Source organism: Saccostrea cucullata, unplaced genomic scaffold, assembly GCF_032062105.1.
Source record: "Saccostrea cucullata isolate Sc308-1 unplaced genomic scaffold, CSIRO_AGI_Scuc_v1 ctg224, whole genome shotgun sequence".
In the NCBI taxonomy this organism is placed as follows: Eukaryota; Metazoa; Mollusca; class Bivalvia; order Ostreida; family Ostreidae; genus Saccostrea; species Saccostrea cuccullata.
The window spans coordinates 53,969-77,375 of record NW_026931873.1 but is presented as its reverse complement, the minus strand read 5'-3'; the positions used below and the strand labels follow the sequence as shown (position 1 = coordinate 77,375).

The 23,407-nt window shown below is 35.3% G+C and overlaps 2 protein-coding genes across 2 annotated transcripts in view; one reads left to right on the top strand and one right to left on the bottom strand.

Annotated features, from left to right (window-relative positions):
- Positions 1-4,899: 4,899 nt before the first annotated feature.
- On the top strand, positions 4,900-6,901 carry LOC134233828 (uncharacterized). Its single transcript, XM_062715878.1, has 2 exons — positions 4,900-4,935; positions 6,260-6,901. Exons 1-2 carry the CDS (start codon positions 4,900-4,902, stop codon positions 6,899-6,901), a joined length of 678 nt encoding a protein of 225 aa, XP_062571862.1.
- Positions 6,902-14,653: 7,752 nt separating this feature from the next.
- The window catches only part of LOC134233835 (deleted in malignant brain tumors 1 protein-like), a 51,041-nt gene continuing 42,287 nt past the window's right edge, over positions 14,654-23,407 (bottom strand). The window contains exons 8-9 of the mRNA XM_062715888.1: positions 20,892-21,033; positions 14,654-14,864 (exon numbers count right to left, since the gene is read on the bottom strand). Coding sequence (XP_062571872.1) covers positions 14,654-14,864; positions 20,892-21,033 — 353 coding nt within the window. The remainder of the gene's footprint in view (positions 14,865-20,891; positions 21,034-23,407) is intronic.

The window sequence follows — 23,407 nt, the reverse complement described above, 5'->3', positions numbered from 1 at the left end:
ACAGTACATCGGTCACTATTAATAATTTTGCGCCAAACTCCACAAGTAAATCTTCGCGCCTTTTCTTTGAAATGTCCCATTGAATAGGTGTGATAGCTTCAATGGAAATAAAAAAGAAAGTTCTCATAGATAAAATTTCAAGGTAAAGAAATTGTTTTTTACACATTTACATTCGTACAAATTCTATGCATAAATAGATAAGTAACACTAAATCAGCGAAACTGCTATAATTTTTTTTAACTTTTAAAAATTTTCTGTTTATCCCCATACTGAACTATCCCTCTTAGTTAAACTTTCATGAAAAGGTTGAAATGTTTCGCCGAAAAACATGTGTCGCCCTAAGACGGCCAAGGAATCAGATACCATTTATGTTCAATAACTTAAATTTATTGTTTGAGACAAGAATATTAATATAAACTCAATTCTTCTAAAAAATGGGTTTTACTATGTTTGTCTTTCCTATTAGTTTAATATGACTCAAGTGTGCATGAGCAAAACAGTGGATACTTTTAATACTTACTATATACATCGATATTGTTTCTTAAAACTATTATTTGTAACTATGATTTAAAATCTGTTTTTTCCGCAAAACAAATGATAGTAGGTATGTATTTCATTTGCATATTTAGTCTTTTCTTTTTCTTCTTTGAGAACCAGCCAAAACCAATTATAGAAGACGTTTGATACGACCATCGATTTAAACTTAGTTTGACACAGAATTGCAACGTACATGTAACTACATCGTGATAATCCACGTATTCCTTTACATTTCATTTATCCTTATTTACTTTCGTTCAAGCAAACACTTGGTTGCCTCTGAAAACGGCTATTGCGAAATGTCGGAGTTGACATAGGCAGCCGCCATATTGGACCCGCTTCAGATTTTTAAATGTTAATATCTAGAGTTAGGATTAATGAATGTTCAAACAAATTATATAATTAGCATTATAAGAAGGGTTTCTATAAACTTTCAAAAAATAAATGAAAAATATTTAAAAACAAAAAAGTTAGAAAATACGGACTTTTTAAATTCGCTTCTGCTAGCGACCGGAAGTACTAACGACACACGAAAAGGTGATTTCACATATGTAAATGTCATCCTCTATTATCTCTAACAAGTCTCCAGTTAATATCTTAGACCCTTTTCGTAAAAAAGGGGGGACCAAAACCCATTTTAAAATCAGAAAACTGTCAATAACTTGGAACCGAGGGTGAGTATTCCAAATTTTCCTTCTGATGAACAAAGTTCATATAATGACGCATAATTCCTGAAAGTTTCATAGAAAACCACCGAATAGTTTTCGAGAAATCGCCTGCACAAAATTTTGGGGAAAAAAATAAGAATAGTAATAATAAGAAACAGTAGAATCACTAGAAGGTCTTCCGTGAAGACGGAAGACCTTAACTAGATACGATCTCGTTGCGAGCAACGAGAGGTCTTCCGTCCGTTTTAGGAAAAGAAACCCTCGTAAAATCGAGCTGAAAAGAGATTCAAAATTTTGGTCACAAGGAGGATTGAAACCATGTCGCCAACGTGAATGCGCTTTTTTTTTTTACTTTTATATCCCCAACACGCTAACCATTAAGCTATTGGGAGTACTGCTCTAAATATACTTGTGTATACCACGGTACTTTTGCAACAGTTCACCTGTCTAAGAATTATAAAAAGCATTCATAATTTCGCGCCAAACGCCACGAGTAAATATTTGCGCCTTTTCTTTGGACTGATCTATTAGATAGGTATGATAGCATCAATTAAATTTTAAAAATAAAACATTCTTAGCGCCTTTATTTTATTTTGACGTTAAGAAAGTATATGTAACACATTATACACATTACATATCGTATCTAGCCCAGTTACACTAAAGCAGTGAAACGGAAATTAAGTTTTAAGATTGACACTCAATTGCAACGTACTACTGTAACGTGTCGGATCTGAGCGGTCAGTAGGTCCGTGCTCGGATTACCGAGTTTTACTGGGGATATGATTGAATGCAATATTTACAGATAATAATATGACACCTGCCTGGTGTCTTTAAATCAAATGACCTAAGTGCTTTGTATAATTATATATCTTCAGTTAATACCGGCACCTGCCTGGTGCCATATGATAATTACCTCACTATACTCGTACAACTGACTATATAAGTCAACATCTATCTGCCTGGTGCCTCTTGATTTAGCCTTTAACATCTGCCTGGTGTATAACTGCTTACCAAGTTGCCTATATAACTCTAGCCAAGTGGCTACAATATACTTACACAGTATGATTTAACTTTGTAAGAGCTTCTCTCTCCTAATGACAAACCTATAGCTAATGTCACACAGCTACATTTTATCTAGTCACTGACTACGGCAACTTTGCACAATCCTATTTGATCGATAAACCAATTGGTTTCTGAACCAAAGTGAAGACACAAGCCAGTTGGATGTACTGCCCCCTTGTACCTCAACTTAATCAATGATTATAAGTTATCAGATATCATATTGATAAAATAAAACAGACTGTCTTTCTTTTGGCAACACTATTATTATTTTCTAACAGAACATCATTTATCAATAATACTTGTATAATTCTTTAGTCAATTGACTAATTAATTACAATATTTACATTGATTATCTATTATAATATAAACAAGTAACGGGAGGTAACTCCTCCAACCATTTCACTACTACGTGAGAGTCGAAGTAGTTTTTTACATTTCATGTATTCTTATGTCAGAATGGTTTAATCAAACGTTCAGCTGCCTCCATAAACCCCTACTCGCGAAATGGCGGAGTTGACAGAGACAGCCGCCATTTTGGACCCGCTTCAGATTTTTGAATGCAAATATCTAGACTTCAGATTTATCAACATTCAAATAAATTAAATAGTAAGCATTATAAGGAGGGCTTCTATTACCATACCAAAGAAAAATGAAAAACACTGTAAAACAAAAAAGTTAGAAAATTCGATTTTTTAAAATTTACATCTCGTAACGACCGGAAGTACTGACGACACACGAAAAGGCGATTCTGCAAACCACAAAATCATGATCTATCATCTCCGATAAGTCTCCAGTTCATATCCTCAGCCATTTTCGATAAAAATGCGCGACAAAATCGCATTTTAAAATCAGGAAATCGTCCATAACTTGGCACCAGAAGCAAATTTTCCAAATTTCTCTTCGGATGTAACAACTTCATATAATGACACATATTTTGTGAAAGTTTCATGAAAAACCGCTGAATAGTTTTCGAGAAATCGCCTGCACAAAATTTTGTCAAAAAAAAGAATAATAAGAATAACTAGATGCGTTCTTGTTGCTAGGGCAACAAGTAGGTCTTCCGACCGACTTTTCTTTAGAGTTCTATGCCGCGTCATCCCATGAAATAGATTTCAGAATGTATTTTTTCGTTTATGTTCATTTACAGTAGTTTCACAACACAGAACGTGATTGTTCCAGGTATTTCACAAAATATCTCCAAATATAGCTTTTAAAAATCGGCAAAATGTTCCACACATGTTATAAAAGAGTGAAAAGTAATCTGCAACTGAAAAAAGACAAAAAGAAAGAAAAAATTTGGGGAACGCCCCCAACGGGATTCGAACCCCCGACAGTAAGACAAAGTTTGGTTCGGTCATATCTTTGCAATAAACACACGCATGAAGAAAATGAAAACATATATAGATATCTTTGAAGACGTTCTATAAACCCTGTAAATCCGAAAGAAAAATATTGAAAAACAAAAAAGTTGAAAAATTGGACTTTTTGAATTCACTTCCGTTTGCGACCGGAAGTACGAACGACAAAAAATGAAGGACGTTCGGCACATCTACATGTGATGTTCTTTCATGTCCATTAGTTTCAATGTCATATCTTTAGCCGTTTTCGAGAAAAGTAGTGTACAAAAATCCATTTAAAAAATACAAATTTCCCCAAAAATCGCGAACGGAAGAAAATTTTGAAAAAATGAAAAACACGTCTGGAGATATTAACCTGGTGCATCTTTCCTGTAAAAATCTTTGAAATCCGTACAGTCACAGCTGAGATATCGCCATAAAAATGAAAAAAAGAATAATAATAATAATGATAGGAAACCGACGGAAAACAATAAGGTCTTCCGAAGGAAGTCGGAAGACCTTAATAATAATAAGAAACAGTAGAATCACTATAAGGTCTTCCGTGAAGACGGAAGACCTTAATAAGAATAATAATAAGAAACAGTAGAATCGCTATAAGGTCTTCCGTGAAGACGGAAGACCTTAATAAGAAACAGTAGAATCACTATAGGGTCTTCCGTGATGACGGAAGACCATAATAAAAAACAGAAGGAAAACAATAAGGTCTTCCGAAGGAAGTCGGAAGACCTTAATAAGAAAAAGTAGAATCACTAGAAGGTCTTCCGCTGAAGACGGAAGACCTTAATAATAGGGAAAAAGAAACCGCACGAAAACAATAAGGTCTTCCGTTGGAGGCGGAAGACCTTAAAAAATAGTGGAAAAAAACCTAAGAAAAATAATAAGGTCTTCCGCTGAAGACGGAAGACCTTAAAAAGTGAAAAAGAAACCTAAGAATCACTAGAAGGTCTTCCGCTGAAGCCGCAAGACCTTAAAAAGAAACCTAAGAATAACAGAACAGAATAAAATATTGATGTCTTCCGTTTGAAGGGAAGACATAAATATTCGTAAGAACTTGGAAAGGGTCGATGATGTCAAAGCAGTAATTAGCACAGATACAGCTATTAAAATTCATGGTGTAGAAGTAGAAGTCAAAGGAATCATATCAGATGACGAGAAAGAAAGGTTGATATCGGTTCTGAATAGAAATCAGGACGTTTTCTCCTAAAACGGCGACGATCTGGGTTCTACCGATACGGTCAAGTATAAAATACTTATTACATATTTATCAGGTGCAGATGGATGAGCAGGACCGCCAGAAAACGGCATTCAGAGTTGGTCCCTTGAGTTTTTATGTATTTGTCCGCATGTCCTTCGGTCTTTGTAATAGCCAAAGTACTTTTTAGAGGTTAATGGAAGCTTGTTTAGGTGACAAAAATTTCGAAATCCTTCTTTTGTATCTCGATGATATTCTTGTCTTTTCTAAATCATTCGATGATCATTTAGAACGGCTTGAATTTGTTTTCAACAGATTAAGATCTCACAATCTAAAAATAAAACCTCAGAGTGTCACATTTTCCAAAGAGAGTTCAAATACTTAGGAAAAAAATTCTTCAAAATCACCTGTCAGTTTTGAATACTTTCAATATTCCAAATGAATTTGAACTACCTTATATATATATATTGGATTCCAAAACGTCATAAGAATCCTTACAAACAAAGATACATTGCAGGTTCCAGTAAATGTTGAACCAAGCCTCTTTCGTTACTCCTGACTAAGATATTGACAGTAGTGAAGGAAAAACTTCAAGAGTACTGTGCAACTATATATTCAAGAAGTAGTGTGAATCAGATGTGGATACTAAAAAATTCTAAAGAACGTTTGGACACTTTGAAATCACAAGACTTTACAAAAATCAACAGCTTTAAATCTTACGACTTTTCAACTTTATACACAACAATTCCCCACGACAAAATCCAGGCTTTTTGATATCATTGACAGCTGCTTCTTCAATAAAAATGGAACTCGTAAATTTACTTACCTGGTTATTGGTCATTTGCAAAATTATTTTGTTAAAACAGATTCTGATTGCACACATAAGTACTCTGAAGTTGACATCAAGAAGATGCTTGAGTTTCTTGATTGTCAACATCTATGTGGTTTTTGGAGACCAGGTATTCCTACAGTCTATTGGAATTCCCATGGGTACAAATTGCGCTCCGTTATTAGCAGACTTATTTTTATATTCATATGAAGCAGAATTTATGCAAAATCTTATGCGTGAAAAGAAGGAAACACTTGCTGTGGCCTTTAACTCGACACTTAGATATATCGACGACGTATTGTCAATTAATAATGGTAATTTCCATGCCTACGTCGATACGATATATCCTGGTAAGCTTGAGATAAAAGATACCACAGAGTCTGACGCATCTGTTCATACTTGGATATTTTACTTGAAAAAGACACTAATGGTAATCTAACAACCAAGCTATATGATAAACGTGATGACTTTTAACTTTTCTATCGTCAACTTCCTTTACTTAAGAAGCAATATACCTTCATCACCTGCATACGGAGAGGCACACAACAAAGTCAGGAAGGAGTTGAATAAAGCAAAAAATACATGGATTGAAAAGCAATGTTCTGAAATCAAGGAAAACCTTCAAAGGAACAACACTAAGAAGGCATATCAAGTGGTAAAAGAGCTCACCACAGAGAAACAGACAAGACCAACAAGCATCCAAGATAAGTCCGGAAAATGCCTAACTGAGGAGAAAGACATATTAGACAGATGGACAGAATACTGCTCGGAGCTATACAACTACCAGCTCAAGGGAGACCAAGCAGTATTAAACTGCCCAATGGCAAACACAGAGGAGGATCCACTTCCGATCCTACGAGAAGAAGTCGAATCAGCAATCAATGCTATAAAACTAGAGAAATCAGCAGGTATTGACAACATACCCTCAGAACTAGTTAAAGCTGGAGGAGAAGCAATGATTACAGCTCTTACAACCATCTGCAACAACATCTGGAGCACTGGAATATGGCCAACTCCATGGACACAATCACTGATTATCACCTTACCAAAGAAAGGAAATCTACAGGTATGTAACAACTACCGGACCATCAGTTTAATAAGCCACCCAAGCAAGGTGATGCTAAAGATCATTTTAAATAGACTCAAACCTGTAGCAGAGACCATCATTGCTGAAGAACAAGCAGGCTTTAGAACAAGAAGAAGTACCACCGAACAGATATTCAATTTACGAATAATCTTCCAGAAGTATCTATAACATCAACAAGATCTGTATCATGTGTTTATTTATTTCAAAAAAGCCTTCGATAGAGTATGGCATGCTGCCTTATGGACCACCATGAGGAAATACAACATCAATGCCAACCTTGTTCGAGTGATTGAAGAGCTATACAACAAGGCCACTAGTGCAATTCTCTTAAATAATAGCATTGGTGACTGGTTCCGCACAACAGTAGGAGTACGCCAAGGCTGTCTGCTTTCTCCCACTCTCTTTAACATCTTTCTTGAAAGGATTATGGAGGATGCTCTAGATGACCATAAAGGCACAGTCTCCATCGGAGGAAGAACCGTCACAAATCCGCGATTCGCTGATGATATTGATGGCCTTGCAGGGAAAGAGACAGAGCTAACTAGCTTAGTAAACTGCCTTGACCAAGCAGCTTCTGCATATGGCATGGAGATAAGTGCAGAAAAAACAAAGTTGATGACCAATAACATCCAAGGCATCAACTCCAAAGTCAAGGTCAGCGGAACATGTCTCGAGACCGTGAAGTCATTCAAGTACCTCGGATCCATCATATCAGACGAAGGCTCCAAACCAGAAATAGCAAGGATTGCACAAACAACCACAGCATTAACGAGATTACAAACCATCTGGAGAGACAGGAACATCACTCTTCGCTCACAGATCCAGTTAATGCGCTCCCTTGCTATGTCGGTCTTCCTTTATGCCTGTGAGACCTGGACACTTACGGCTGAGCTAGAAAAGAGGATTATGAGCACGGAGATGAGATGCTATAGGAAGATACTCGGCATCAATTACAGGGACCATGTGACCAATGCAGAGGTCTGCAGGACAGTCACAGAAGCCATAGGACCTCACGATGACCTTCTCACTATCGTCAAAAAGCGGAAACTAAGATGGTACGGCCACGTTTCTCGCTCAAGCGGCCTTGCAAAGACCATCCTGCAAGGCACAGTGAAAGGAGGACGAAAACGGGGAAGGCAAAAGAAGAGGTGGGATGATAACGTATCCGAGTGGACTGGACTGAGCCTCGCTCAAAACCTAAGAGCGGAAGAAAACAGAAATTTATGGATGAAAGTGGTGGATGGGTCTTCCAAGGTGCCCCAACGACATCCACAGAAGTCAAGGGATAGGTGAAGGTGAAGGACTATGAACTGAGATTGGGAGACGGCACAGTTCAATTTAGATATCAAGTATAAATCCGGATAGTCAAACAAAAACGCAGATAGTCTTAGCAGAATGTATTTAGTAAGTAATTCTGAGGACATTTTGGCAGAAATGTCTCAAATGTTTCTTTGAGAAAGTTTATTACAGACTGTCAGACAATTACAACGGACCAGGAACTAACTCTGATGTTTCCTGAATACACTTCAGACGATTTACGGAAACTGCAGGTGGAGGATCCAAAGATCAATAAAGTACTTCACTGGATAGCCACAAACCAACATCACGTCAAATTTCAAAAGAGAACGGAGAGGTGAGAAAATATCTAAGGAAGTATCAATTGTTACAGTTCAAGAATAGTGTCTTGTACATGACAAGTAGGGGATTGGATGGTGAGTGTTTGCAGTTAGTGTTACCAGAATGTCTTATACCACAGGTAATAGAGTCTCTGCATGATTGTTTTGGACTCCAAGGTCGAGAGATAACATTTGCACTTGTGAGGAAAAGATGTTACTGGCCAGGAATGCAGGCAGACTTCATCAAATGGATCGGAAAATGTGAAAGACGCAAGATTGCTAAGACACCAGTTCCAACAATTAGACCATCAAAAGGTAACTTGATAGCTAAACAGCTATAAGACATTTTGGCAATGGATTTTACATTATTCGAAAAACCTTCAGAGGGTTTTAAGAATGTTCTCGTTTTGACGGACGTTTTCACGAAATTTACCATGGCAATTCCTACAAGTAAATCAAAAAGCTTCCATTGTCGCTGAACAGTTGGTGTACAATTGGTTCTATAAAATTGGCAAACCAAGTCGTTTGGATAGTGACCAAGGTAGGAATTTTCAGGGTGAGGTGGTTAAGAGTTATGCAAGTTGTATGGTATAAAAAAGTCACGTAGCACTCCCTATCACCCTGAAGGTAACTCGCAGTGCGAAAGATTCAACTGAACGATGCATGATAGGTTTAGAACGCTTGATGCACAGAGAAAAGGAAAATGGACGGCGTTTTTGCCAAAACTTGTTTATGTACAACGTTATGTACACCTCATTCTACTACAGGATTGACACCTTATTTCCTCCTTTATGGAAGAGAACCAATATTACCTGTAGATTACTTGTTAGGTACTAACAAGGATGAGGTATGCTACCAGGTAGACGATTGGTTGAAGTCCCACAAAGAGCATCTTAAGTACGCCTGGACTGTTGCAGGTGAGAACATGGAAAAAGAGTGCAGAAAAACGACGAAAGTTTCACGAAAGGAAATCCACTCCTTTTTCTATTGCTGTAGGAACAAAGGTTTTGATTAAAAACCATGAACAACGTAGGAATAAGAAACAAGATGTGTGGAAATCAGATCCTTACATTGTCACAGGTAAGGTGAATAATTCTATAACTGAACCATACTAGTGCTGAATCTTTAGTTAAGTATTTAAAAGTTTGTTTAAATATGCTTCCAATTAAAATCAGATTTCAACTTTAAGTCAATAGAACATTTGTTTTCACAAATAGGCCTGTGTTGATTTTAGACATTAAATGATCATAAATGTTCCTTGATCCTTTTTTATTCTGACAAAGTATTTTTAAAAATTCAGGTTGGTATGGTTTACCATAAGAAGTTTTTGACCATTGTTTGACATTTGGCCATGAATATAAAACTGCTTGTTTTAGTCCCCCATAAGCGGTGAATGGCAACTTAACTAAATTATTAGTTGTGATACTTTCATAACTAATAATTGCCTTCTGTGTCAAATAAATCATGTACTACATGGAACCCCTTTTCATACAATGTCTTATAAAATACACATTTATTTTGAATCTTTATCTTATTATTATACTACAATGGTTCTAACAATATATTTACATCATGAAAATTAAAACTTTCTAAAAATTCAGCAAAATAAAGCAGTTTCTTTCAAAAATATATTTTGTATGATTTTGCTCTTTGTTTACAATATTCAGATCCAACTTGACTAAGTTTTTAATATTACAACCAGCAATTTCAAAAAAAAAATGTTTATCCAGTTTGAATTTTTTGTAAATATTCTTCTTATCCATGTTAATTTTAGGGATTTAATACTGAGTATATGTTTCTATATTAGTCGTTCTACATCCGCCTCTCTCAAAGTCCAACTGCAACGTTTTTTTTTTTTTTTTTTAGATATTTGTCAATTTTATTTCCCCATATGAATTTATGCAGAGTTTTTTCCGAGTTGCTGTGTCCACTGCACACTTGGTTTCGGAAGAGAAATAAATAAATGTGTAAACTTTTATAAAAGCAAACTTTTTACTACCGTTATTTTTCGTAAAGGTGAAATATTTCTTTTAGACCAATGATTTATTTCTTTTTGAATAAGTTTAAACTTGTCAAAATTAAGCTCTTCCATCTTTTCAAGATTTGCAGTGTATGTTATGCCTAAAACAGTAAATGGTTCATTGTTCATTTTAATCCTGTATCACTACATATTATTATAAGTATTATAAGTATTTTCTGTTTTAATTTTAGATCCAATCCAGGCAGCTTTTGTTTTTGAAATATTAGGCTTTAACCCATAGAATTTTGAGAATTGAAAAATAAAATCAAGTGCACCTTTTAAACTCTTTTCTGATCAATACAAAAAAAAAAAGAACTGTGTCATCTGCATTTTGTAGTAAACAAACTTTTTCCTTCTCTATTTTAATGCCTTTGATATTTTAATTTTGTTGTATCATATGTCCTAAAATTTCTACACAAAGATTAAATAAGTAAGGAGATACCGTGTCACCCTGAAGACATCCCCTGCCGATTTCAAAATTTTTTTTATAAAAAAAATACCATTTTGAATAACACATAATTTACCTTTATTATGTAGTGCTAAAACCCATTTAATAAGGTCAGGGCCGAAATTAAAAAATAGCAAAGTATTGTACATAAATTTCCATGATGTGGAGTCAAATGCTTTTTTTCAATATCTATTAGTAATACCATACCAGGAATATGGTTTTCATATGTGGCATTAATTACATCATAGATCATTCGTGTACCTGGTATTTTCCCCAATACATCTATCTCTAAGAAAGCCCTTTTGATTGTCATGAATTAAATAGTCGAGAACGTTTTTAATCCTATTTGCTAAACATGATGAAGCGATTTTATAATTTATGTAGTATTAAGAAGTGATACTGGACGCCAGTTTGAAAGGAATTCTCTTGGCTTGTCACCTTTTGGTCATATTTTACTCTCCAAGGGTCCGTCAAACCATGCACAACTCTCATATTCAGAAATGTTTCCCTTGCCTTTTTATTTACATTATTATAATTAAAGTTATCTAAATTTGCATCTTGAACAAGGTTAAAATCATCACCCAAATTTACAAATTCTCCTTGAAAATTTGAAATTATGTCAGACACCGATTGGAAAAATTTTGGATCATCATTGTTTGGTCCATATACATTTACTAATAAAATATCATATTTATGAAATACATTAATCTCCAGAACAAGCAAGTTACCTTCTTTATCCTTTTGTTCACTGTAAGTATTTTATATTCAAAATTATTGTTGAACAACATTGCGACACCTCTAGAGTTTGATTGACCCGGTGATATGTAAACATCATAGCCCCAAAGAGATCTAACTTGTGTGTAATCATCAAGAGTAAAATGAGTATCTTGTAAAAAAGAAATTGAGAATTTCTTTCTGTTTTAAATAGTTAAGCACGTCTCTCCTCTTTTCTAGTCCCCCAAGCCCTCTACAATTAAATGTTAAAATATTAAATGTTAAAAAATTAAAACTCATTTCACTATTCCATAGCCACCTGTATTACACAATCTATTACTATGGCTTGACAAATAAATGTCTTAAAATCAAAAACATTATTGTACGATCCAAGGCATTTTTGATCGGAATAAAATTTCTTTTCCAACAAACAAACATACATCTCTTACACAAAGACAAACGAAAAAAAAAAATGCAGCAGATGGCATTAATGAAACAAAAGTTCTGCACAGAAACGAGCTCTTAGACATGAAAGAAAAGCACCAAAACGAGCAAAATACTATTTGTGAAGAGTCTGACTCTGATAAGGAAATAGAGGCATAGATTATGACTTTGAAAGAATGACATTTCTTCGTGTTTTTAAAATTATGTATATTGTCAGTTTTACTGAGTATTTCCTTGTTAATCAGGACATCAACAAAATTGTGCGGGGAGGAATGTAACGGTTGATTTTGAGCATACTAAAAGAATGCGAAACGTGCACCATACTTTATCAACCGTTAGTCTATTTATAGAGTTTCTGTCCTTGCGCCAGGTTTTTATTTTATTTAGAGATTATATTATTAGATGCCTTATAAAAATTATATTTTAATACTAATCTGGTTGTTTTCTATTTTTAATTAATTTTCAGTGCAGTTATTTGAAGTTATAAAATTATTATTTTGTTTGAGTAAATTTCTAAGATTTAAACTGGTTTGTCAAATTATCTATTAAATACTCACTGTGCTGACGCCCCTGTTATGAACTGAACGTGTTCGATTGAGTTTGAGAGTGAAGCGTGTTAGGACCACACGCGCAGTAAAAGTACGAGTGAGTGACTGGGTGTGGCATTGCCATATTTTGGTGCTCATTGCCAATTTGATAATTTAATTTAAAATAAAGAACCATAAAAAGAAATTGACTTTAGTCGTTACAAAGAGGGTAAAGAGAGTTTAGTGCTATTAATAGAAGTGTCAAACATTTTTTTAACATTCGTGCAAGACAGTGAATCAGGTATTGAAAGCCACCTAAACACTCCTTTTGATTTCAAATTCAAAGAAACTATCATTGTATTTTTATTTCAAATGCAAGAGTACCAATTTCTTAGTTTGATCATTATAGCTACAGGCAACTATACAACTTCATTCAATTTTTTAAAACAGATATTGCGCAAAAAGTAACATTCTGCAAACGCGCCCGACTATGATCCACCATCAGATTGTTCAAGTGTCGATTTAAATATCTCTTCCCCTTGATTTACATAAACGAAAGAAGGTTCGGTACGACTTTTCCGAATTTAGGGTATCCATGGGCATTTAAACGTACTTGGACACAGATTTGAAGTCAATATTTTCTCTATAATATTACGACTTATATATTTTAATAGCATTTCACACAAAATTAATTAAAAATCTTATTTCAGTTAAAAGTTATTAAAACTTAAATTTTTTGGCGGGTTTGATTGACTCATCCTTGCACTTTTACAAATTTTAACTTTATTCTTAATCCTTAGAAAGGTGGCAATCTTGTTGTGTATTCATGAGAAATATTAAAACTTTTATCCAGAAAAATAATTTTATTCAGAGTAGAAATGTTAGAAAGCAAAATTCATTCACAAGTATCGTCATTCCGAACTAAGAGTTGCGTACAGAGTTTAGCAAATCGAGCACACTCGTGTTATGTACACAGTTTTTGTAAACAGGGCACGAGCTCTGTTTTTGTTGATGTTTACAATTCACCGGGTGCGTACAGTCATCACAGTCTGCTTACCACAACTGCACGGACTGTTAATATATTGTAAATTTGTTTTGCTTTCAAACTTGTCTACTCTGAATTTTCTGCATTATAGTATTAATATTTTTCATTTATACTCAACGAAGTTGCAACTTTTCCTAAGGATTAAGAATAAAATTAATTTGTGAAAGTGCAAGGATGTGTCAATCAAACCCGCCAACAAATTTGAAATTTTAATATCTTTGATATGAAATAAGATTTTGAATTAATTTATGTGTGAAATGCTAATAAAATATATATAAGTCGTAATATTTTAGAGAAAATAATTACTTCAAATCTGTGTCCAAGTACCTTTAAAAACAATCAATTGTTTCAAATCCATGCTGATTTAGGTGATGCTTAACATGCTTTTCAATTAGAAATATCCACTAGTATATAACTATTACCAAAAGAGAACGATTTAATAATATATTCTAATATATAAATGGTGCCTGTTTTGGAGGGTAACAGTTGAAATTGACACCCCAAGGAAAACTATTGTCAACCGACGCGTCAGTGGAGGTTGACACTGGTTTTCCGAGGGGTGTCAATTTCAACTGTTACCCTCAAAAACAGGCACCATTTATTTTATTATACTGAAAGTCTTCTTGATTTACTATGTCAGCAAATCGTCGATCGCCTTTTCGTTTAACGTTTAGAAAGCTTTCAAACTCCCCGCTACTTCGAAAAAGATTTACTGACCTCTTTATTGTTTATTTGATACTCTACGAGTCCTTTATCATCTAAAGTTTCGTTTTTTCTGCACTCGCAAGCATGTTTCGTCTGTTGTTTGTTGTTTTCAAGTAAGCTACATCGGACGCAAGCTTTTATTGGCGTCAAGTTTATTCCGATTCTTTCAAACGCGCAACTGACGTTTTGAGAATTCTACGGTGAACCGTACGTGCATAATTTCCATGCATGTGGCATTACGGTTGTGTTACCCGTTGTCACGTGTGTTGCTGAGGGTAATAGAACAGATTGTTAACTGCATCTAAACCAATCAGATTTTAGTATTTAACATGAAAGTATAATAAAGTAAAATGGCACATAAAAAATGCCCATGAAGTATTTCTTAATTTGTCCTTTATAAGTTATGGAGAAAATAAATATTCTATAAACCAACCAAATCCCGTGCTGAGACAAACAACTCCGGCGTTTCTATCGAAATTACAAGTTTTGGAGCTAGTCACGGATTGTTGACACTCCACCAAGGATTTTTCATATCCATTACAATAAATTCTGTCCAACCACCAAGTCTGTTTGTTTCCTTCTCCAAACAATGAAGAGAAAGCCGGGAGACCCCTAAAATGTAATTGCGACAAGAAATTTATTGTTGGAACATTTACAATGATATTGAGTTTAACACATAAAATTACAAATTGTATAGTAGCTGTTAATGAAATCATTCTTAGATGACCAGTAGGAAATAGAGTTACTTGTATATATGTCAAAAAATTCTGTCCCACTCGTGAAATAAATCCCATATTCAACTACAAAACATCATCAAGTTGAATATCTTCTATTTATTTTACGAGTGAGACAGGGTTTTTGATATTTTCACTCGTGCTCCGCACTCGTGAAAATATCAAAAAATCCTGTCCCACTCGTGAAATGAATAGAAGATATTCAACTACAAAACATTGAATTTTCTGTTTATTACATCTTCTTTGATTTTCCCTTTGCCTACATCTTTTTTGTAATGCTGTATTAGGCTACATGACGTCATAGTTGAGCGGTTGAGACGTCATAGCTAGGTCTAAGTGAAAAACATTACATTTACACTTGCAAATGTTTTGTCCTATATAAACATTACTTGAGTCGGTCGTTTTTACATCCCAATAAAACATGTTTGGGGTCAAGAGGTCACATGATAAATAGCGCGCATGAATACATTAACCTCCTCTGAACTGGGTCACTACTTTTACTATGAACGTAAACAAACCGGGCTGAAATCAAATACAAGAGGCCCAGGGGCCACAGCGCTCACCTGAGCACATCAGCTCGGAAAAAAAAAAAAAAAAAAAACACATATCAGATCAGAACTGAAAGTTTACTGAGAGGGGGAGGGGGGGGGCGCTTGAATTTTAACCACCAAGGGGATCATAATTTGAACGAACTAGAATCTACATTACCTGAGGATGATTTCATATAAATATTACTAATCCTGGCTTCGAAGTACTTGAAAAGAAGATTTAAAAAGGTTTCCCTATATATTTCTATGTAAAACTGTGGTCGGCCATTTTTGCCGCACCCTTACCCCGGGGTCATGACTTGAACAAACTTGAATCTACCCTACCTGAGGATAATTTCACATGAGTTTCATCTTTCCTGTTTCAATGGTTCTTGAGAAGAAGATTTTTTAAAGATTTTTCCTATATATTCCTATGTAAAACTTTGATCGGCCATTTTGGCGCCGCCCTAGCCCCGGGGGTCATGACATGAACAAACTCAAATCTACACTACCTGAAGATGATTCCACAAGAGTTTCATCTTTCCTGGCCCAGTGGTTCTTGAGAAGAAGATTTTTAAAGATTTTTCCTATATATTCGTATGTAAAACTTTGATCGGCCATTTTGGCGCCGCCCTACCCCCGGGGGTCATGACATGAACAAACTCAAATTTACACTACCTGAAGATGATTCCACATGAGTTTCATCTTTCCTGGCCCAGTGGTTCTTGAGAAGAAGATTTTTAAAGATTTTTCCTATATATTCCTATGTAAAACTTTGATCGGCCATTTTGTCCCCGCCCTACCTTCGGGGGTCACGACTTGAACAAACTTGAATCTACACTACCTGAGGATGATTCCACATGAGTTTCATCTTTCCTGGCCCAGTGGTTCTTGAGAAGAAGATTTTAAAAAATTTTCCTATATATTCCTATGTAAAACTTTGATCGACCATTTTGGCCCCGCCTTACCCCCGGGGGTCATGACATGAACAAACTTAAATCTACACTACCTGAGGATGATTCCACATTAGTTCCATCTTTCCTGGCCCGGTGGTTCTTGAGAAGAAGATTTTTTAAAAATGCCAATAATTTTTCTCTAATTCATGATTATCTCCCCTTGGAAAAGGGCGTGGCCCTTCATTTGAACAAACTTGAATTCCCTTCACCCAAGGATACTTTGTGCCAAGTTTGGTTAAAATTGGCCCAGTGGTTCTTGAGGAGAAGATGAAAATGTGAAAAGTTTACGACGACAACGACAACAACGACGACAGACGATGGACAAATTTTGATCAGAAAAGCTCACTTGAGCCTTCGGCTCAGGTGAGTTAAAACGGCGTTGAAACACAATGTCGCATTGAAAATAAAATAATTTTAATAAATAAAATGAAATCTGTTCAAAACGAACTTTTTTTATATTAAAAAAAACTTTTTTTATTCATTTATCATAATACACGTCTGCTTTCAACCCCCTACCAAAACAATGGTCGAGTTTGGCGATTTTAACCTCTGACTGTGATAACGACCCATTGCTGTATCTTCTGTTTGACAATGATATCATGGCCGCTCTGGATCTCCCTTTTATGGCTCCAGCAAGCGTTGAAGAGACTGAAGAGGTCGAGAAGGAGATGAAAATGTGTGATATGGAGGGACTTTCTAGCCCTGGTATTCCTGCCCCCCCCACCCCCCCCCCCCCCCCCCACTAAGAGATTCAAGTCCATGTCTGAGGAAAATTTGACAATTTGAGGATTCCAGACAATCTGTCTCAACACAACGAAATACCTAATGGGGAGTGAAACTCTTTCAAGGTACATAATTCCAAGTAGTGCTTAAAAATAACAACAAACTAAAACAAGGAATATAAATTGTACCAATGAAAAAAAAGAACAATGCTGATATTAATAGATATCCTTGTAAATAAGGCAAAAGCATGTTCTACAAGTATATTTACAGTAAAACAATACATTCACCAGCACAAAGGTATACCAGATTTTTCTCGGCAGTCTACAAACAGATGAATGTGTAATAAAGAATTAAAATGTAGGCCTGTGGGCCAACAGCCTAGCAAGCAAACAAACAAACAAATACAGAAATGCCATTAACAAACATATCAATACATGTATAACAAATCAATCAGACAATGCAACATGCAAACTATGAAACAGAAAAAATTAAAAATTTAGAAAATAAATAAATAATACTGCAATCAAAATCAAATAATGAAATAAATTCCCTTTACAATTTATAGATTGGCACTTGGAGGTCTTTTCCGATGTTCTTGATTTCAAAACTGTCACTTCTGAGATCCTTGCTGAGAAATTGAGGAAATTTTATTGCTAAGCCAAACCCAAATCAACTCCAAAAAGGGCGGCAGAATTAACGGCTGCACAGGCAGAAAATTATCACAAGAATAGCTTAAAAAACCTCCGTGCTGCAATCAACAGACACCTTCAAGATTTAGGAAGATCAATAGATATTGTTCGCGACAAGGAATTCAAAACAGCGGATTACACATTAGATGGAATGCTAAAATCAATGACAAAAACTGGTGTATCAAGGGCTACAAAGCACTAATCAGTAATTCATCCTGAAGACCTTGAACGCGTATCTTCGTATTTTCTTTCGGCTCCACATTCCCCAATTGTCCTTCGCCAATGCGTTTGGTACAATTTGTCTATCCATTTAGTTAAGCGTGCCTTAGAGTTTTACCATCAATTACAGATGGATTCCTTTGAATTTCACAAAGATGAGAACAATTTAGAGTACATTACACTTCGACATGAAACGCAGCAAAAAAATTTCCAAGGAGGAATCGGATCAGATGAAGCTCCTGCGGGAAAGCGGTTCTACGAGGTTCCTGGCAGTGATATCTGCCCTGTGAAGATGCTGCGCTTGTTGATGAGCAAGACGAAGCCCAGTGCTAAAAGTGTTTTTTACTCATGCTTTAAAGATGCTTTGATGATCATGGGTTCGAGTCCCGACAGATCATGTTCATGACTGAGTGGGCACCGCAGTGAAGCATCTTTGAAAACCTACAACCGAGAAATGATCAAAAACGCTCTGTAAGCTCTTGCCTTTCTCTCCTAACAAATCCTGATCAAAACCGCAATCGCAACATCACCAACCTTTCGTGCAGTGTCTCCACTTCGTCAGCCCCATCTGCTTCTTTTCCCGTTTCTCGTCGTAAACAAGACAGGCCTTTCTCCCCCGTTCCAAATGAAAATCATCCTTCTTTCGATGCTAGTTCTTCTGTGACCACCAGAATGTCGTCTGATTTTCTCTCCAAGTCCGTTTTCAACCACTGTGTTTTCAACTTCAAATACATGTAGACGCCTTGTGGCCTCTTTACGTCAACGGAAGTAGTGACACTCCGCGCAGTTTTATTCGTATTTCTTATCATACACAATAACTCTCTTGTAAATTTTCTTCTTTAAAAAATATCTTGTAAATGTGACTTAAACAACTGTTTATTTTTTTAATCAGTGTTATATAAATAGTTGCATTACCTTGGAACTATTTTTTGTTACGTTATTATCGGCCGCAGCAGCGGCCGATCTATTTGTGGTTGTGTTAGAAAGAGCACTTGGAGAAATGAGATGTTATTATTTTATTAGTCCAGTAAATTAATTCTTAGATGATAACATGTATAAAATCACGAGTAAAATATTTTAAAAACTTGCTTTAAACTAAGTTTTTATCGCTGTTATAATGTTTCAATTTCATTATCATTTCGCATAAGATAATTGATGATTGATGGTTAAATAAAAAGAATTTACAATAGGTACTCCCCATCCAGGGACTGTTTAAGATACGAAGGGAAATCGTCGTGATTTTCCGGATTATAAAGACGTGTACGTGGTTAATATGCATGGTGAATGAAATATTGAAAATTGGATCAACTAGTAAAAACTTGTATGAAAATGCTACAGCTGCGAATGACACAAAGATTATTTTTTTATACATTTTGCACCGCACCATGCAGCATAGCCTACAGCTGTACGTTGCAGAAACCATATAGGCATTATCCCGTGACAATAATCCAGGGTATCAGCACGTGATGTATCTTCAGAAACCTACATCTTCATTTTTGATGCAAATAATTTCTCATTGATTTAATCATTGACTTTTTTTTTACATCGACAAGTCCATCGGTCGAGCAAATGCACTAAAATTTCTATTAAATTGTTAAAAATATCTATTTATCTAAATGCTTTGAAGACGGCCTGAAATAGAAATTATCACTATAAATTCAACTTTGAATATCCTGTGCTTTCCTTGCATAAATGCTTTGAATTGTGAAAGTACCTTTTTGACATGCTAACTGTGTTAGCGGCCGATTTGATGCTTTGCATCAATTTTACTTGTTTTAACTGAAGCGCTTATCTAGGTCAAAAAAGAGGAATGTATGGAAAAGCGTTGTGGGCAAAAACATCGCAACAAGTGTAAATATAAGAAATAAGGTATCATTTTTGAGTTATAGTGGGATGTAAAACCGGTTGGCACATGATCAAATCTTCCATAAAGCCCTTCGGGCTTTATGGGATTTGATCCCGTGACCAACCGGTTTTACATCCCAATATAACTCAAAAAATGATACCTTATTTCTTAAGTAAACATGAAATTCAGCAAAATATATATTGAACTTTCGCAGTTTTATCTTATGACAGAGTGGTTTATTAACTGTTTCATATCTTATAACAGGTAAAGGAATATTTTTATTACACTCTTAATTGGTGAAGGGAAGGAAAATGTAGAGTTTTCCAGCACTTCTGATATTCCTTCACTGTGACAGGATATCATTTTGATATCCTTTCATACTGTGACAGGATATCACTTTTATTCAATGAAAAAGTATTTCACTGTTAAAAATGTACAACAATGTAATAAAACATATTACAACAGAATAAATTTGCTTTTGTAACATTCAAGAAGATCCCTTTTATGAAATTGATATTTGTAGAAGCAAGAAAAAGCAAAATTTAAGGGAGAGTATTTCTTATATTAACCATTCTGTTCCTAAACTAACTGCGGGAAATTGAAGCATTTCGTCATGCTATAAGCTTGTGTATTAAACTTTCGGTAGAATCTGAAAGATAGTTTTGGAATAGTTCTGTTAGCAGTACAAAAAAAATAATTCCCCTGTGCTTGGGTGGGATTTCAGCTAGTCAAGTTTAAATTTTCAGCTCTCCACTGACAAGTGGTGGTTTTTTAAACGAGTAAAAAAAAATTCAAAAGAAACATTAAATAAAAAAAAGCAAAGCGTGTGATTAAATGATAACAATGGAAAAAAATTGAATAGTGTGCTAATGAAAAAATATTCTTTGCTATGATTTATGACAAGATAAATTCTGCACTTCATGTTATAAATGCTAAGTCTTGTACCTTGAATATCCTAGACTTTTACAAGTCACAGTAGCATCATTTTTATCCCAATTTCTGTCACATAACATTCGCCATTGGTCATTTAGTAGAACTTCAACTCTGCCTTCATGTGGAGAGCTTCCATTCACAATTCTAACTGAATCTGAAAATTAAAAAAAAGTCATGTCAGAATGCCATTTATATTGCTCTCTCTCTCTGTGTGTGTGTGTGTGTGTGTGTGAGAGAGAGAGAGAGAGAGAGATGGTGTGTGTGTGTGTTTTAGCTTAATTGGTGATAGACCAGAAGTGCTTAATATTCGATACTAATGTGTCCGTCGTCCATCCGTCTGTCTGTCTGAGAACAATTTTTCCAAATGCTACTCCTCCTGAAGTTTTTCAAAAATGCTACTCCTCCGACAGTGTTAATCTGACTTCAATATAAATTGGCACACAAGTAGACTACACTAAGATACATAATTCTGAAAATCTCTCAAAATGCTACTCATTCGGATTTTAATATAACTTCATGGGCGGATACAGGATTTGTGATTAAAGGGGGGGGGGGGGGGAATAACTTTATTCAGGCAGGCGGTCTCGGGACCGCCTTAAGGCCTCCAGTGGGTCCAGCTCCGGGGTTTTCGTGAATTTTAAGAGTAAGACCAGGCACAATGATAGTGTTTATTATACCTCTATTGATAGTACTCGAATTTGATTGGCTGGTAAGAAAACTTTAAAACACAACAATGACTCCAAATGGTCCTTTTACAGCAATATTGATCTAAGAATCATTGCACGTGGGATGTAATGACCCAGTCATTATAATTAATGACCGCTAAGTAATGACCTCTTAAAAAATCCTTTTTGAGTGAAGTTAATGCATAAAATAATAATTATTCGAGAAAAACAACATGTTTATAAAATTGTGCATGGTCTGTTTTGCATTACCATACAGAATAGGGTTAAATTTTTATCGTTAACTTAAACGGTTTACTCATTTCAAAATATCGTTACAATTCAGTTCAATGGAATGTAGAAGCGGCTCTTTAAAAAGTTGAATTATGTGCTAGATTTTGACTTTGTAGAGGAAAAGTAATCTTTAGTTATAACAATATATGTCGCTATCAACCAAATATTGTTTAAATCAGTAAATCATGATGCAAAAACTTAACACGAAATGCAGACGTCATTGTAAACAACATCTATACGGAGTGAAGCGAATCCCGATCCCGATCAAAGAAAGAATTGATAACGATTAGAGATTCAAACTTTTCAATATATATCGATTATCGATATAATAAAAAATTGATTACCCCTTGTGAGTTCAACATGGTGAAATAAGGACCCTCGACCTAATCCACTCGATGACCTGACCTGACCTCGGCCGCTACGCGCTACGCGGCCTCGGTCAGGTCAGGCCACCTCGTGGGCCAGGTCTCGGGCCCTTATTTTACCATGTTGACCTCAAAAGGCGTAATTAATTGTATAATATTTATGTCCCGCCATGAATATGGCCGGGGCATATAGTGTTTGTCATGTCCGTCGTCCGTCTAGCTGTCCTTCCGTCTGTCCTTCCGTCACACTCTGCGTTTAGCTCAGTTCAAAGCTAAGTTTCAAAGAAACTATCCAAGATATTTTCATCAAACTTCATATGATGATAGATATTGATTAGAGCTTTGCAACTGCTTCAACATTTTTTGACCTTGACCTTTCCTTTGACCTTGACCTCACTTTTCTTAAATTAGTGTTTAGCTCAGTTCTAAACATACCATTCAAGATGGTGTTATCAAACTTCACATGTTGATACATACTGATGAGAGCAATTCTTTTGACCTTAACCTCATTTCTATCCATATGTGTTTAAGTCAGTTTTAAAGAAACCATTTAAAATATTTTTTTAACTTCATATGCTGATACTTACTGATGAGACCTTTTCAATTAAATCAATAGTTTTTGACCTTGGCATTTCCTTTGACCTTGACCTCACTTTAATGAAAAAAGTGTCAAACTTCATATGTTGATACATACTAATGTAAGCAATTCAACTGCATCACTTTTAAAGATATTCTGATCAAATTTCATACACTAATGCAAATTTTCATGTTGCTTAACTAATATACCTCGGCGGGGCATTCATGCCCTATGGACATATTTCTAGTTTTCATTTATTTTTGTTAAAAGTAACATATAGGTCCGATAGGCAGGGTGTTTGAATATCAATTGTATTGAATGTTTCTCATTGTATAGCATTATAACACGTGTCACTATAAAAAACGATTTACTTACTTACTTACTAATAGTGGTATTGGTTAGTAACATTGTATGTACCAAAGTAAAGCATTATTAATACTAGTCATATCATACTTTGAATGGTGGGGGCCCAGGGGGCGAAGCCTCCAGAAGTTCCTGGATTTTCATGTATTTGAAGAGTAAAACCAGGCACCATTATAGTGGTATCGGTTAGTTATATGTACCAAAATATGGCATTATTAATATTAGTCTTATCATACTTAACCCCGTGGGGATCCGGGTTAGAATAGG

Coding starts and splice junctions, on each gene's coding strand:
- LOC134233828 (XM_062715878.1), top strand. CDS start 4,900: ATGGATGAGCAGGACCGCCAGAAAACGGCATTCAGA. Junction 4,936..6,259: donor GCCAGAAAACGGCATTCAGA/GTTGGTCCCTTG, acceptor TCTGAAATCAAG/GAAAACCTTCAAAGGAACAA.